Below are 14858 nucleotides of genomic sequence, written 5' to 3' on the forward strand. Positions count from 1 at the left end.
CATGTAAGGACAAGGATAAGTGGAGACTCTTTTGCCGTAATCACCCCTTGATGGGAGTTCCCAGAGAGAACAGGCATGAGAGATATAGAAAGATTGTGTTGTGGCAAATATTCGAATATTTTTGAAGTACATGGGAAGGGAAATATGTAGCAAGCTGTTCATATCCTACATAAGGCCTAACTAGAATATGCTTCTCAAGTTTGGTTGCTGCAACTAAAGAAACACAAAAATCTAATAGATGATGACTAGATGATACCAGAATAAAGAGGGCTGAATTATGGGGAAAGGCTGGAGACTTTAAGTTTGCCCATCTTTGAAGAAAGAAGACTGAAGGTTGATCTGATCACAACTTGTAGTATATATGGTAACATGTATGGATGTACATGAGTTTTGTTTTGCTATGTACAGCAATCAGGACAAATGTCATATCCACTTCCAGGAATGTAAAACACTTCACTTCCAAGTTTTTTCCATTCAAACTCACACCACAACTGACCTGTCTCTTGCACTGTTGTATGTGGTAACTTTGCTCTTATTCATGCTTATTCTCAACTTTCTCCTTTCCCAAACTCAGACACCAACTTCTGCAGTTTCTCACTCAAATCTGCCACCAGCACTGTGTCATCACTAGACAACAATTGATTCATCTCCCAGGCCTCGTCAGCCTCAGTAGCCTAATACCTTCCCCTCTCTTGTGGCACCTTCCATTTGCCTCCCTCACCACCCTCCAGGAGCCAAGCATTTACCTTCCATACCACCCCATCCATAAATGAATTAAACAGCTATGGTGACATCATGCACCCCTGCTGCAAACCCACCTTCACCTGGAACCACACATTCTTCTCTCTTCCCGCTCACACATGTGTATCACTCACTTAACAAAATCTCCTCACTCTTTCTCATATGTATCACTCATTTGACAAAAACTCCTCACTCTTTCTCATATGTATCACACATTTGACAAAAATCCTCACTCTTTCTCATAGCTTTCCTCCAATACCATATATTCCTAAAACCTTCCACAAAGGATCTCTGTCAATCCTATCATATGCCTTTTCCAAGATCCTTAAATGCCCTATATCTTATGTTTCTATGCAAATATCTCACACATGCTTCAGAGCAAACACTTGATTTACAATTTCTCTACCACTTAATGTTCTCAGCAAATACTTGTTTCACACATCCTCTACTATTCCTGAAACCACATAGTTCTTCCTCAGTCTGATGTTCTGCACATGCCACCACCTTTACAATCATTACTGTAATACAACGTACCAAGTACATTCAGCAAACTTATTCCTCTGTAACTCCAACACTCGCCATTTTGTCTCACCTGCCATCTACCAATCCTCAGGCACCTCACCATGATACATCCATTCAATGAAAATTTTAGATAACCAGTCAACAACTGTCATCCCTGTTCTTAACAGGGATGGCTCCAGCTGCATTGCCACATTTCTTCTATCACAAGGATTTCACTGCCTTCTCTTTTCAGCAAATCACTTGCTATGACTCTGTCACATTGCATACCTCCCAACCTAAACACTACATTTACCAACATATCATTGAATGCATTCAACAATCTTTCAAAGTGCTATATCCATCTCTTCATCTCATCACTTCTTGTTACCACTTTTTCATTATTTTTTTAAGTTAGCTAAGATGGTATGGGCAGTGCCTTAATCATGTCCCTTCATCAGTGTTCCCATTTGTTCTCATTTTCCTCTCTCTGTTTACCTACTTCCAAAACATTTTCTTATCCTCCATGAAGTTTGCTGACACTCGCTCACCCTAACTCTCTTTTGTGCTCGTTTTCAGTCCCTGCACCATCCTCTTGACCTGTTACTTTTTCTTGTACATACCTTAATTACTTGCACTGCTTCCCTGTAAATACCTGTTATAAACCTCCTTTTTCTCTTTTTGTAGCAACTTTATTTCATCATTTTCCTTTCTCTCATACCCACCATTTGCCTTCTACATGCCACATACTTCTCTCTCACATTCCAGCACCGCTTCCCTAACTCTTAATTGTGCTCTTTTTCAGTCCCTGTACCTTCTTCTTGACCTCCTGTTGCTTTCTCTTGTAGATCTCTGTTACTTGCACTCCTTCCATGAAAATGCCTGCCTTTTCTCTTTCATTAGCAACTTTATTTCATCATCGTTCTTCTTTCTTGCCCACCCACCTCCTACTTCCATATGCTCTATACTACTTCTGCACATGTCAGCACTGCTTCCCTAAATATCTTCCATTCTTTGCCCTCTCTTCTTGCTTCAATTGCTCTCACCTTGTTTCTTTCTACACTCAATATCTTATGGTATTTCTTCACACAAGTCTCTTTTCCAGGTTCCTACTCACTTTCACCTTTTCAAAGTTTTTGCTTACTTTCACCACTAACATCTCACCAGTATCATTTCCTTTCTTCTGGAAACTTCTACAAATCTTCATCCTTCTCTGTACTAGGTAATGATCAGACATTCCGCTAGCTGCTCCTCTTAGCAAAGCCTGTTTTTATAAGAAATAATTCTTTTTTATCAGTTGCACTGAATATCAAAAATATTTTCAGGTCCTACATTCAGCAGTGCAGAGTCCTGATGGAATTGCCCTTGACTGGGTTGGACGTAACTTGTATTGGTGTGATAAGGGTAGAGACACTATCGAAGTTTCCAAGTTGGATGGACGGTACAGGAAAGTTCTCATAAATAAAGGACTGCAAGACCCAAGAGCAATTGTTCTTGATCCTTTTCATGGGTTAGTATTAATATTATTAGTATCAGTTTAATATAGTATGTCTTATTTATACAGTGTTAATTTCCTGTCTGATATTAGTGGAAGTTTTTCACCAAAAGTCTTTGTTAAATGGCAGGTATGACAAATGAAATGCACCAAACAATGTGCAATGTAGTTTTGACCATGAAAGTAAGTGGGTAATGATGAACAAATTGTCATTATTCAGTTTATAAGAAATCAGTAATTTTCTGTGTGAATTTGTATGTGTAAAACTCTTACATTATCTACGTGAAAGACTGGTTAAGATCTTCTCCATGTAACTTGATCTTCATTTAATTCCAGGTATGATGCTCATACTCCAGTCTGATGTGGTAGAGTCTCATACTTTGTAATCACCATATTTCAGAATGTTAATCATTACCATATAAGATTTCTGCACTGATTCCCATTTGTCTAATGTGTGTATTGTTTTTCAGCTAAATCCATAGAGTCTGTTAGCATGTCTTGAGTTGGAGCTTAGAAGAATAATACATAAGCAAAGCAACATTATCAAGCACTGAGCTGTTTTCTACATTACACAAGAAGACTGCATTTAGAAAAAGACAAATAGGTGCATGATGTATTGCTTGATACTTATACTTACTTAATCTCTGCCTCCTGCATTGGCAAGGTCGCGAGAGGAAACAGAAGAAAGAATGCCCCAACCCACCCTTATATGTACACATGCATATACATAAATGCCCACACACGCACATACACATACCTATAGATTTCAATGTATACATACATATACATACACAGACATATACATATATGCACATGTACATATTCATACTTACTGCCTTCATCCATTCCCGTTGCCACCCCACCACACATGAAACAATACCCCCCTGCCCACGCACATGCGCGATGTAGCGCTAGGAAAAAAGAACAAAGGCCACATTTGCCCATTCATCATAAAGGCAAAGCCATCTCTGTATGCTGGTCTCTTCCTGATTCATCTTAGAAGACATTGTATTGGCAGACACATCATTATGTGCTGAACTATCTGAAACTTCATGGAGCTTTTACAGACAAAGACATGTGAGCATATGCATTGCTTTTTGATGCATCATAGTTTTTCTCTGTATTGCTGCCTGAAGGCAACCAGTAAGTTGAAGATTTGTCAGATTTATCACTGAGAAAACCTAAAACTTGTATATAATGAGGTTTTCTGGATTCATTTGAAGGTCTGATTCAGTGACTACCACAGTGGACTGATTTCTATTATTAGAAATGAATCTTAAACATTAGACTGCCTCTTTCATTTTTTTCATACGTTTGCTGTTTCCTGCATCAGTGAGGTAGTGCCTGGAACAGATGAAGAAAAGGCCTTATTTGCTTGCAGCCATTCTCTAGCTTTCATTTGTAATGCACCGAAACCACAGCCCTCTATCCATAACTAAGTCCTAGAGACCTATTATTGGTTTCCCTTGGCTCCTTCATATGCTTTCGCTCAGCCCATTGATAGTGCATTGCCCTTTGTACACCATATTACTCTGATTCACTCAATTCCATGCATGCCTCTCACCATCCTGTATGTTAAGGCCTTAAGCACTCGAAATCTTTTTTTTTTATACTTTGTCGCTGTCTCCTGCATTAGCGAGGTAGCGCAAGGAAACAGACGAAAGAATGGCCCAACCCACCCACATACACATGTATATACATACACGTCCACACACGCACATATACATACCTATACACCTCAACCTATACATATATATGTATATAACATACAAAGCTCCAACAGCCAGGATCGAACGTGGGACCCCTTGTGCAAGAGGCAGGCATGCTAACCGCTAGGCTAAGGGACTGTATAATAGGAAACAACTATTCAAAATACTAAGTACTCGAATACCCTTCGTCTCACAATGGTGAGCAACGGGGTCTATCGGTTGTTTCCGAACAGAACATACTAAGTACTCGAATAGCTATCAGCTGGCTATGTGTTCTGTTCGGAACAACCGATAGACCCCGTTGCTCACCATTGTGAGACGAAGGGTATTCGAGTACTTAGTATTTTGAATAGTTGTTTCCTATTATACAGTCCCTTAGCCTAGCAGTTAGCATGCCTGCCTCTTGCACAAGGGGTCCCAGGTTCAATCCTGGCTGTTGGAGCTTTGTATGTTCTATGAAGGTGCGCGTTCATATACACTTTATTCGTATTCATATAACTCCGCATTGTACAGTCAGGTTCGGTAAAACGCTATCAGCTGGCTATGTGTTCTGTTCGGAAACAACCGATAGACCCCGTTGCTCACCATTGTGAGACGAAGGGTATTCGAGTACTTAGTATTTTGAATAGTTGTTTCCTATTATACAGTCCCTTAGCCTAGCGGTTAGCATGCCTGCCTCTTGCACAAGGGGTCCCAGGTTCGATCCTGGCTGTTGGAGCTTTGTATGTTCTATGAAGGTGCGCGTTCATATACACTTTATTCGTATTCATATAACTCCGCATTGTACAGTCAGGTTCGGTAAAACACTATCAGCTGGCTATGTGTTCTGTTCGGAAACAACCGATAGACCCCGTTGCTCACCATTGTGAGACGAAGGGTATTCGAGTACTTAGTATTTCGAATAGTTGTTTCCTATTATACAGTCCCTTAGCCTAGCGGTTAGCATGCCTGCCTCTTGCACAAGGGGTCCCAGGTTCGATCCTGGTTGTTGGAGGTTTGTATGTTCTATGAAGGTGCGCGTTCATATACACTTTATTCGTATATATGTATATATATGCACACACAGACGTATACATATATACACGTACGTAATTCATACTGTCTGCCCTTATTCATTCCCTTCACCACCCCGCCACACGTGAAATGAACAAACCCCCTCCCCCTGCATGTGCACGAGGTAGCGCTAGGAAAAGACAACAAAGGCCACATTCGTTTGCACTCAGTCTCTAGCTGTCATGTATAATGCACCTGAAACCACAGCACCCTTTCCACATCCAGGCCCCACAAAACTTTTGATGGTTTACCCCAGACGCTTCACATGATTCAATCCATTGACAGCATGTCGACCTTGATATACCACATCGTTCTAATTCACTATATTCCTTGCATGCCTTTCACATTCCAGCATGTTCAGCCCCGATCACTCAAAATTTTTTTCACCCCATCTTTCCACCTCCACTTTGGTCTCCCACTTCTCCTCGTTCACTCCACCTCTGACACATATATCCTCTATGTCAATCTTTCCTCACTCATTCTCTCCATGTGATCAAACCATTTCAAAACACCCTCTTTGCTCTCTCAACCAAACTCTTTATTACCACTCATCTCTCTTACCCTATTATTACTTACTCGATCAAACCACCTCACACCACATATTGTCCTCAAACATTTCATTTCCAGTACATCACCCTCCTCAACACAACTCTATCTATAGCCCACGCCTCGCAACCATATAACATTGTTGGAGCCACTATTCCTTCAAACATACCCATTTTTGCTTTCCAAGATAACATTCCCAATTTCCACACATTTTTCAATGCTCCCAGAGCTTTTGCCCCTTCCCCACCCTATGATTCACTTCCGCTTCCATGGTTCCATTCGATGCCAAATCCACACCCAGATGTCTAAAACACTTCACTTCCTCCAGTTTTTCTCCATTCAAACTTACTTCCCAATTGACTTGTCCCTCAACCTTACTGTACCTAATGACCTTGTTCGTATTCACATTTACTCTCAGCTTTCTTCTTTCACACACTTTACCAAACTCAGTCACCAGCTTCTGCTGTTTCTCACCCGAATCAGCCACCAGTGCTGTATCATCAGCGAACAACAACTGACTCACTTCCCAAGCTCTCTCATCCAAAACAGACTGCATACTTACCCCTCTTTCCAAAACTCTTGCATTCACCTCCCTAACAACCCCATCCATAAACAAATTAAACAACCATGGAGACATCACGCACCCCTGCCACAAACCAACATTCACTGAGAACCAATCACTTTCCTCTCTTCCTATACGTACACATGTCTTACATCCTCAATAAAAACTTTTCACTGCTTCTGACAGCTTACCTCCCACACCAAATATTCTTAATACCTTCCACAGAGCATCTCTATCATCTCTATCATATTCCTTCTCCCAATCCATGAATGCTACTTACAAATCCATTTGCTTTTCTAAGTATTTCTCACATACATTCTTCAAAGTAAACACCTGATCCACACATCCTCTACCACTTCTGAAACCACACTGCCCTTCCGCAATCTGATGCTCTGTACATGCCTTCACCCTCTCAATCAATACCCTCCCATATAATTTCCCAGGAATACTCAACAAACTTATACCTCTGTAATTTGAGCGCTCACTTTTATCCCCTTTGCCTTTGTACAATGACACTATGCAAGCATTCTGGCAGTCCTCAGGCACCTCACCATGAGTCATACTTACTTTAAATAACCTTACCAACCAGTCAATAATACAGTCACCCCCTTTTTTAATAATTTCTCTTGCAATACCATCCAAACCCACTGCCTTGCCGGCTTTCATCTTCCACAAAGCTTTTACTACCTATACTCTGTTTACCATATCATTCTCCCTAACCCTCTCACTTTGCACACCATCTTGACCAAAACACCCTATATCTGCCACTCTATCATCAAACTCTTCAACAAACCTTCAAAATGCTCACTCCATCTCCTTCTCACATCACCACTACTTGTTATCACCTCCCCATTTGCCCCCTTCACTGAAGTTCCCATTTGTTCCCTTGTCTTACGCACTTTATTTACCTCCTTCCAAAACATCTTTTTATTCTCCCTAAAATTAATGATACTCTCTCACCCCAACTCTCATTTGCCCTCTTTTTTGCTTCTTGTACCTTTCTCTTGACCTCCTGCCACTTTCTTTTATACATCTCCATTCACATCTCCCACTCATTTGCATTATTTCCCTGCAGAAATCATCCAAATGCCTCTCTCTTCTCTTTCACTAATAATCTTACTTCTTCATCCCACCACTCACTACCCTTTCTAATCTGCCCACCTCCCACACTTCTCATGCCACAAGCATCTTTTGCGCAAGCCATCACTGCTTCCCTAAATAATACCATTCCTCCCCCTCTCCCCTTATGTCCTTTGTTCTCACCTTTTTCCATTCTGTACTCAGTCTCTCCTGGTACTTCCTCACACAAGTCTCCTTCCCAAGCTCACTTACTCTCACCACTCTCTTTGCCCCAACATTCTCTCTTCTTTTCTGAAAACCTCCACAAATCTTCACCTTCGCCTCCACAAGATGATGATCAGACATCCCTCCAGTTGCACCTCTCAACACATTAGCATCCAAAAGTCTCTCTTTCGCGTGCCTATCAATTAACATGCTCTGGCCATCTCTCCTACTTACATACATATACTTATGTATATCTCTGTTTTTAAACCAGATATTCTTAATCACCAGTCCTTTTTCAGCACATAAATCTACAAGCTCACCATTTCCATTTACAACACTGAACACCCCATGTACACCAATTATTCCCTCAACTGCCACATTACTCACCTTTGCATTCAAATCACCCATCACTATAACCCAGTCTCATGCATCAAAACTACTAACACACTCACTCAGCTGCTCCCAAAACACTTGCCTCTCATGATCTTTGTTCTCATGCCCAGGTGCATATGCACCAATAATCACCCATCTCTCTCCATCCACTTTCAGTTTTACCCATATCAATCTAGAGTTTACTTTCTTACACTCTATCACATACTCCCACCACCCTTGTTTCAGGAGTAGTGCTACTCCTTCCCTTGCTCTTCTCCTTCCACTAACCCCTGACTTTACTCCTAAGACATTCCCAAGCCACTCTTCCCCTTTACCTTTGAGCTTTGTTTCTCTCAGAGCCAAAACATCTTTTTAATACTGTCTTTATATACTTGGTCTCTCCTTTCTCCATGTTCCCCACCTTTGACACCTATATCATCTTTGGCAACCTGTCCTCACTCTTTCCCTTCATATGTCCAGACCATTGTAGCACAGCCTCTTCAGCTCTCTCAGCCGTACTCTTTTTATTACCATATCTCTCAGCTCTCCTTATCCTATCATGATTTATTTGATCAACCCTCCCCACGCCACACATTGTCCTCAAACATTTAATTTCCAACATATCCAACCACATTTATACAGTCTCATTTATAACCCATTCTTCACATCCATAACATTGATGGGACTACTATACCTTCAAACTTGCTCGTTTTTGCCCTCTCAGATAGCGACCTCCATGCATCCCATGTACCTTATTGCTTTAAGAACCTTTGCCTCCTCACTCACTCTGTGACCCACCTCTACTTTTATTCATACTCTCACACCATCTTTCCTGCATCTTAGCACTGCCAAACCTGGTAACTTGGGTTTCATTTATATTTGCTTTCAACCTCCTCCATTCACACACATTTACAGTTGAAGGCTCCATCTTTTGCAGTTTTTCTCACAAATCTGAGACTAGTGCTATGTCATCAGCAGACTACAAATGACTCCCCTCCCAAGTATACTCCTTTGACCACACATTGTGTGACTCTGCTATCAGCAAGAGGGAGGGCTCAAGTGGTGGTGTATTAGCCCCTCCCATTACCCCCAACTCATTCAAGGAATTTCCCATCCCTTACTTTTGGAGCAGTCCATTAAGTAGCAGACTGTTGACAGCACCTGCCCAGGGTGGTGCTGCTGTCCTGACTGAGGAGCGTTAAAGTGGTGCCCAGAGTGATCTTATACACTCCGTGTTAGGATTGCTGGTCTTGCTTTCTGTCTCGCCAAAATTGGACTGCCAGGCTTATCCTGCCCTCATTTCCTTACATGTGCCATACAGTAACTCAGACCTCATTTATTTTCTTCTCATGTTCTCTTGCCATCTCCTGACAGCTTAATCTGTTTTGAATAAAATCATGATAAAGTCCTACAATCCTATGGCCCCCACTCATTGGCATCGTAGGGTGCTAGGAATCTCCTTCCCGGCTCTATTTCCATTGAGAGGGAGGGCTCAGACAATGGGAGTATTGCCCCCATGACCTTTTCCTCTTTGTTAGACTTGCCTCTTTTTTGGTTCACCAACATTTGTGGTCTTTCTAGTAACCTTTCTTCTGTTGAACATTGTCTGTCAAGCACTTCACCTATTATCTTTTTTCTGAGACCCAGTTGTGTAATGATGTTCCCACTAGCCCTTTTTTATTGTATCAAACTTTAATCTCCACTCATGATTCTGGTTCAAAGGAGGTGTATATGCTTATTTCAACATGAGCACACCTGTTGTATGCCTCGAGGACCTTACATCTCAAACGTTGATGTTATATTGCTTGAGTTCTATCTCCCAATTACTGCACTTTTCCTCTGTTTTGCTTGGTCTCCTAATTCTGAAAATTTTTTATATTTTCTTCGAGTAGAGGATTTCAACATTCACCGTAGGTTATAGTTGAATTCCTCCCACATGGAGGGTAGGAGGGATTAAAGCCCTCATGTTCTCCATTCTCCATAATCTAGTGCAAATTATCTTCAACCTTGCATACATTTCTGACCTCTGAAACCACTCTCCTTACATTTTGGATCTGTTTTTTGGCCATGATCTTTGTGATATAACTATACAGTTTTGCCCCTAATTGGTTCATCTGACCACATTCTCACAAATATACACATTTAATGGCACCTTCCCCTCCAGCAGCCCTTTCTAAACATGTATGTTGGCACCTCAACAAAACTAATTAGAATAACTTTAGAAAATTCTTCTCTGACTTTCCTTGGGTAGATTAGTCTCTTATATGTTGATGCTTCTGTCTTCGCCTGATGCATAGTAGAGGCTGTTGTTATGGGAATGGAAGCATTCATCCCCTCTTCCACCAAAGCAACCTCTTTTCCCAATCCATGGTTCGACCATTCCTGTTCTGAGGCCATTTAGGCAAGAGATGAGGCATATTGTTCTTGGAAAAACTCTCCTCTCATTTACTTCCATTTAGCATTTACCACTACCCATAATCATTGCAAGTAAATTATCCATGAGGCAAAGCATTACTTTATTCAGACTAAGTGCAATAATCCGCCATCTTCATCCACGGATAGATCTTTCTAGTCTTGAGCTAAGGATATCACTACCAACTTTTGTTGTTCTTTATTTCTTTTTTCCATTCTGACTGTACTATATCTGTCTCACTCATTTTCATAACAGAGTCCAAAAAATCTATAGCCCTTTATCCTGGCGTCATGGGGTGCTAAGAATCTCCGGGTTCTTACCTGCCCATACAGCCAGTGAGAGGGAGGTCTCTGGGTAGTAGTACGGGCCCCTCCCACAAGCTTTCTCTCTGTTAGACTTCCTCTTTTTCTATTCACAGTACCAACATTCATGGTCTCGAGTAACCGTCTACTATGTTGTACACCACCTGTCTAGTACCTCTCCTGATACATTAGATCTCTGTGAGACACAGTTGTCTAATGATGTTCTCACTAGTCTTTTTTCTTATATCCAATGAAAATCTCCACTCATGATCCCAGTTCGGAGGTGGTGTTTGTATCTGTTCCAACATCAACACCCCTTTTGCAAGCCTCATGGACCTTGAGCCCCCAAACTTTGATATTATGTGGCTCAAAACTGTCTCCCAACTACTGCACTTTTCCTATTTCACCTATTGCTCTTCTAATTCTATAAGTTTTAGCTCTTTCTTCAACTATCTAATCTCCTATGAGACTGTGGCATCCTCCTACCTGCAAGTCAAGATCCTCTACCTTAGGGATTTCAGTGTTGAATTCCTCCAATAGAGATGGTGAGGGAATTGAAGCCCTCATATTCTTCATTCTCAGTAATGTAGAGCGAATTATATCGCACCCTACCCACATTCCTGACCACTGTGACCACTCTCCTAATATTCTGAATCTGTGTCAGGACAAAAACCTATGTTATTTTGGCTCCATTTATAATTCGGATGACATTATCGCTTAAACAGCAGAAAGAATAAGTGGCCGCTCTCTTATTCACTTTATCCACATGAACACTATTCAGATCAGTGATATGAAGCTGTCAATTGTCTGTATGTGTGCTTATGCATTGAAATTTTGAATTGTTTTATTGCCTGCAGCTACTTACTGAGCCACAGGAAAAGATTGTGGATTTAAATGAAAAATTATGAAATTTTGAAACATCATAAATTTAAGTAAACTGAAATCATGATTGGTGAATGCCTTTGTGGCTAGCTCTTGAGGCAGAGATGAATATAGCTTATCCTTCCAAACCAAACACTTTGAATGCTAGGTCGTCAAGACACCAGATAAATTGAAAACCTGCTGGTGTCTGAGTTTTGTTTATATTGCATGAGAAAAAAATTGGATCACTCTGGGTTTTGAACATTTTGTCTAGGTGGTATGATTATTGGTGTATGATTTTTGTCCACAGACTCAGAATGCATCCCATACTCAAACTATTTGGTGTGGGTTTGGGAGGATATAATCTGAAATCGGGAAGGATATAGATTTTTCTCTCAAAGATTGGAATATGTCCCAGTCCTGACACACCTAATGCCAATTATTCCAGGTTCAAGGAGATACACTGCTCTGTTCAGGATTTTGATATCATTATTTAAAGGTTATTTGCCATTTTTCATCAAGACATGTATGTAGGGTTTATATGTTGTCATAGTACAAGGAAAGGCTCAAATATATATTTCAAAACAATTATTACTTATGCATTCTCAACAGTATTTTCACATGCTATATTCTATTACTGATGAGTTGTATTTTACATCGCTTTATATTTTCCTTCCATAGAAATATGTATTGGACCGACTGGGGAAACCAGCCCCATATTGGAAAGGCAGGAATGGATGGTTCAGAGCAGCGAGTCATTGTTAATTCTTCTCTTGCCTGGCCCAATGCTCTCACAATCTCTTATGCTACCAATGAACTCTTCTGGGCTGATGCTCATCAGGACTACATTGCCCAGTCTGATCTAGAAGGCAAAAACATTAGGATTATTGTAGACAAAGGTAAGAGCTTACAATTGATGTGATTTCTTGTGTTGTATTCTCAGCATGAAGTAGAATATTTACTTGCCTGTGGTATTTGGATGGCACTTAGACATATTTCGTTTGAGAGAATGAATAATACCCCACCCATGGGTCGTTATGATAGGGTTTTGTTTATTGTAATATATGCATGCATGGTCTGTCTATCGGATCAAAGCTAAAGCTACTGATTAACGAGCTGTTACTTGTGTATGGTGTGCTTAGTCTTTCTGTCTTAACTTAGTCCTACTGTCATTTCAAGGCCACTGAGTAATTGACCGGACATACTAGGATTGTTTAGCTTGTGTCGGATTCTTGTGTTAAATGAAGGTAGTCCACAAGTGAGAAGCTTTTCTGCAAACAATTGAGCCAGTAGGATCCATGCTAGAAAGTTATTCCCGGTAAAGATGCTGAACTTCAGCTCAGAAAACCTCTCGGTCCAAACCAATTTCTGAGAAGTGCTTGGAAATCATTGACCATCCTGTTATTCCCCTTCTACTTAATTTTAACAGTTGCTTCTCCTGTCTTACTGAAGTAGCATGAGGAAGATTAACAATGGCATCATTTGCACACATCCACCATCTAGCTATCATGTATAGTGCATTGAAATGAGAGCAAGCTATCATAATCATTCCCCCCCTTTTTTTCCTACATGCAGTATCAGCAAAAAGGATTTTTATTTTCCTAAGGCAGTACACAGCTGAGGTTTATTGTTCTTACTTCAGTCTTCTGGGCTACCTCTTCATTTTGAGAATTTCTCTTCTGGGCACTGTATTTCTTCCACCAATGCTTTTGGATGGTTGGCTTTTATTTTTTCAAGGAAAAGAAAGCCTGAATTTTCATCTGGAAGCAAGAAAAGGTTATGCATGAGATATCTAGATGCACTGGGTACTCAGGATGCATGATCAGGCAGATGCATCCTGCAACACCTGAGCAGAGCCTCACCTCATTCAGGAGATCAAGACCTTATGGACCCAAATCATGGATCAAGAATACTTCAGAAGCCTTATCAATTCCATGCCAAGATGTTGCAAGTGGTAACCAAGGCCAAAGGAGAGATCATATGGTAGTGAAATATAAGTGTGACAAGGAAGCAGACAAGGTTTCTTGCAGACATTGTATATACTTTATAACTGTTTACCTAGTTAGCAGGGTTGGGCTAGGAAGAGACAGTGAAATGGTCTATTACACATGCATCCATTCCCTAGCTGTGGTAAAAAGAGGAGATAGTGAAAGTATTGCGGAAGATGAAAGCTGACAAGGCAGCGGGTTTGGATGGGATTGCAGCGGAATTTTTTACTAAAGTTTGTGACTGTGTTGTTGATTGGTTGGTAAGGATAGTCAGTACATGTATGTCTGGATCATGGTGGAATGCCTAAGGATTGGCAGAATGCATGCATAGTGCCATTGTACAAAGGCAAAGGGGATAAAGGTGAGTGTTCAAATTACAGAGGCATAAGTTTGTGGAGTATTCCTTGGAAATTATATGGGAGGGTATTGATTGAGAGGTTAATGGCATGTGCAGAGCACTAGACTGGGGAAGAGCAGTGTGGTTTCAGAAGTGGTAGAGGATGTGTGGATCAGGTGTTTGGTTTGAAGAATGTATGTGAGAAATAGGAAAACAGATGGATTTGTATGTAGCATTTATGGATCTAGAGAAGGCATATGATAGGGTTGATAGAGATTCTTTGTGGAAGGTATTAAGAGTATATGGTGTGGGAGGGAAGTTGCTAGGAGCAGTGAAAAGTTTTTACCAAGGATGCAAAGCACGTGTATGAGTAGGAAGAGAGGAGAGTGATCCCCCCCCCCCCCCTGTGAATGTTGGTTTGTGGCAGGGGTGGGTAATGTCTCCATGGTTGTTTAATTTGTTTATGGATGGGGAGGTTAGGGAGGTGAATGCAAGAGTCTTAGAGAGAGAGGAGCAAGTATGCAGTCTGTTGTGGATGAGAGGGCCTGGGAAGTGAGTCAGTTTTTGTTTGCTGATGGTACAGTGCTGGTGGCTGATTCGGGTGAGGAACTGCAGAGGTTGGTGACTGCCTCTCAGCCTCCTGTATGTTCAGGCCCCAATTGCTCAAAATCTTTTTCACTCCATCCTTCCACCTCCA

At 41.0% G+C, this 14858-nt stretch overlaps 1 protein-coding gene across 1 annotated transcript in view; it reads left to right on the plus strand.

The window, feature by feature from the left end:
* Positions 1-14858, plus strand: part of LRP1 (LDL receptor protein 1) — a 1167923-nt gene that overhangs the window by 835215 nt on the left and 317850 nt on the right. Inside the window, exons 48-49 of the mRNA XM_071663699.1 lie at positions 2565-2749; positions 12518-12735. Coding sequence (XP_071519800.1) covers positions 2565-2749; positions 12518-12735 — 403 coding nt within the window. The remainder of the gene's footprint in view (positions 1-2564; positions 2750-12517; positions 12736-14858) is intronic.

The sequence above is a fragment of the Panulirus ornatus genome, chromosome 1 (assembly GCF_036320965.1).
Source record: "Panulirus ornatus isolate Po-2019 chromosome 1, ASM3632096v1, whole genome shotgun sequence".
NCBI lineage: Eukaryota > Metazoa > Arthropoda > Malacostraca > Decapoda > Palinuridae > Panulirus > Panulirus ornatus.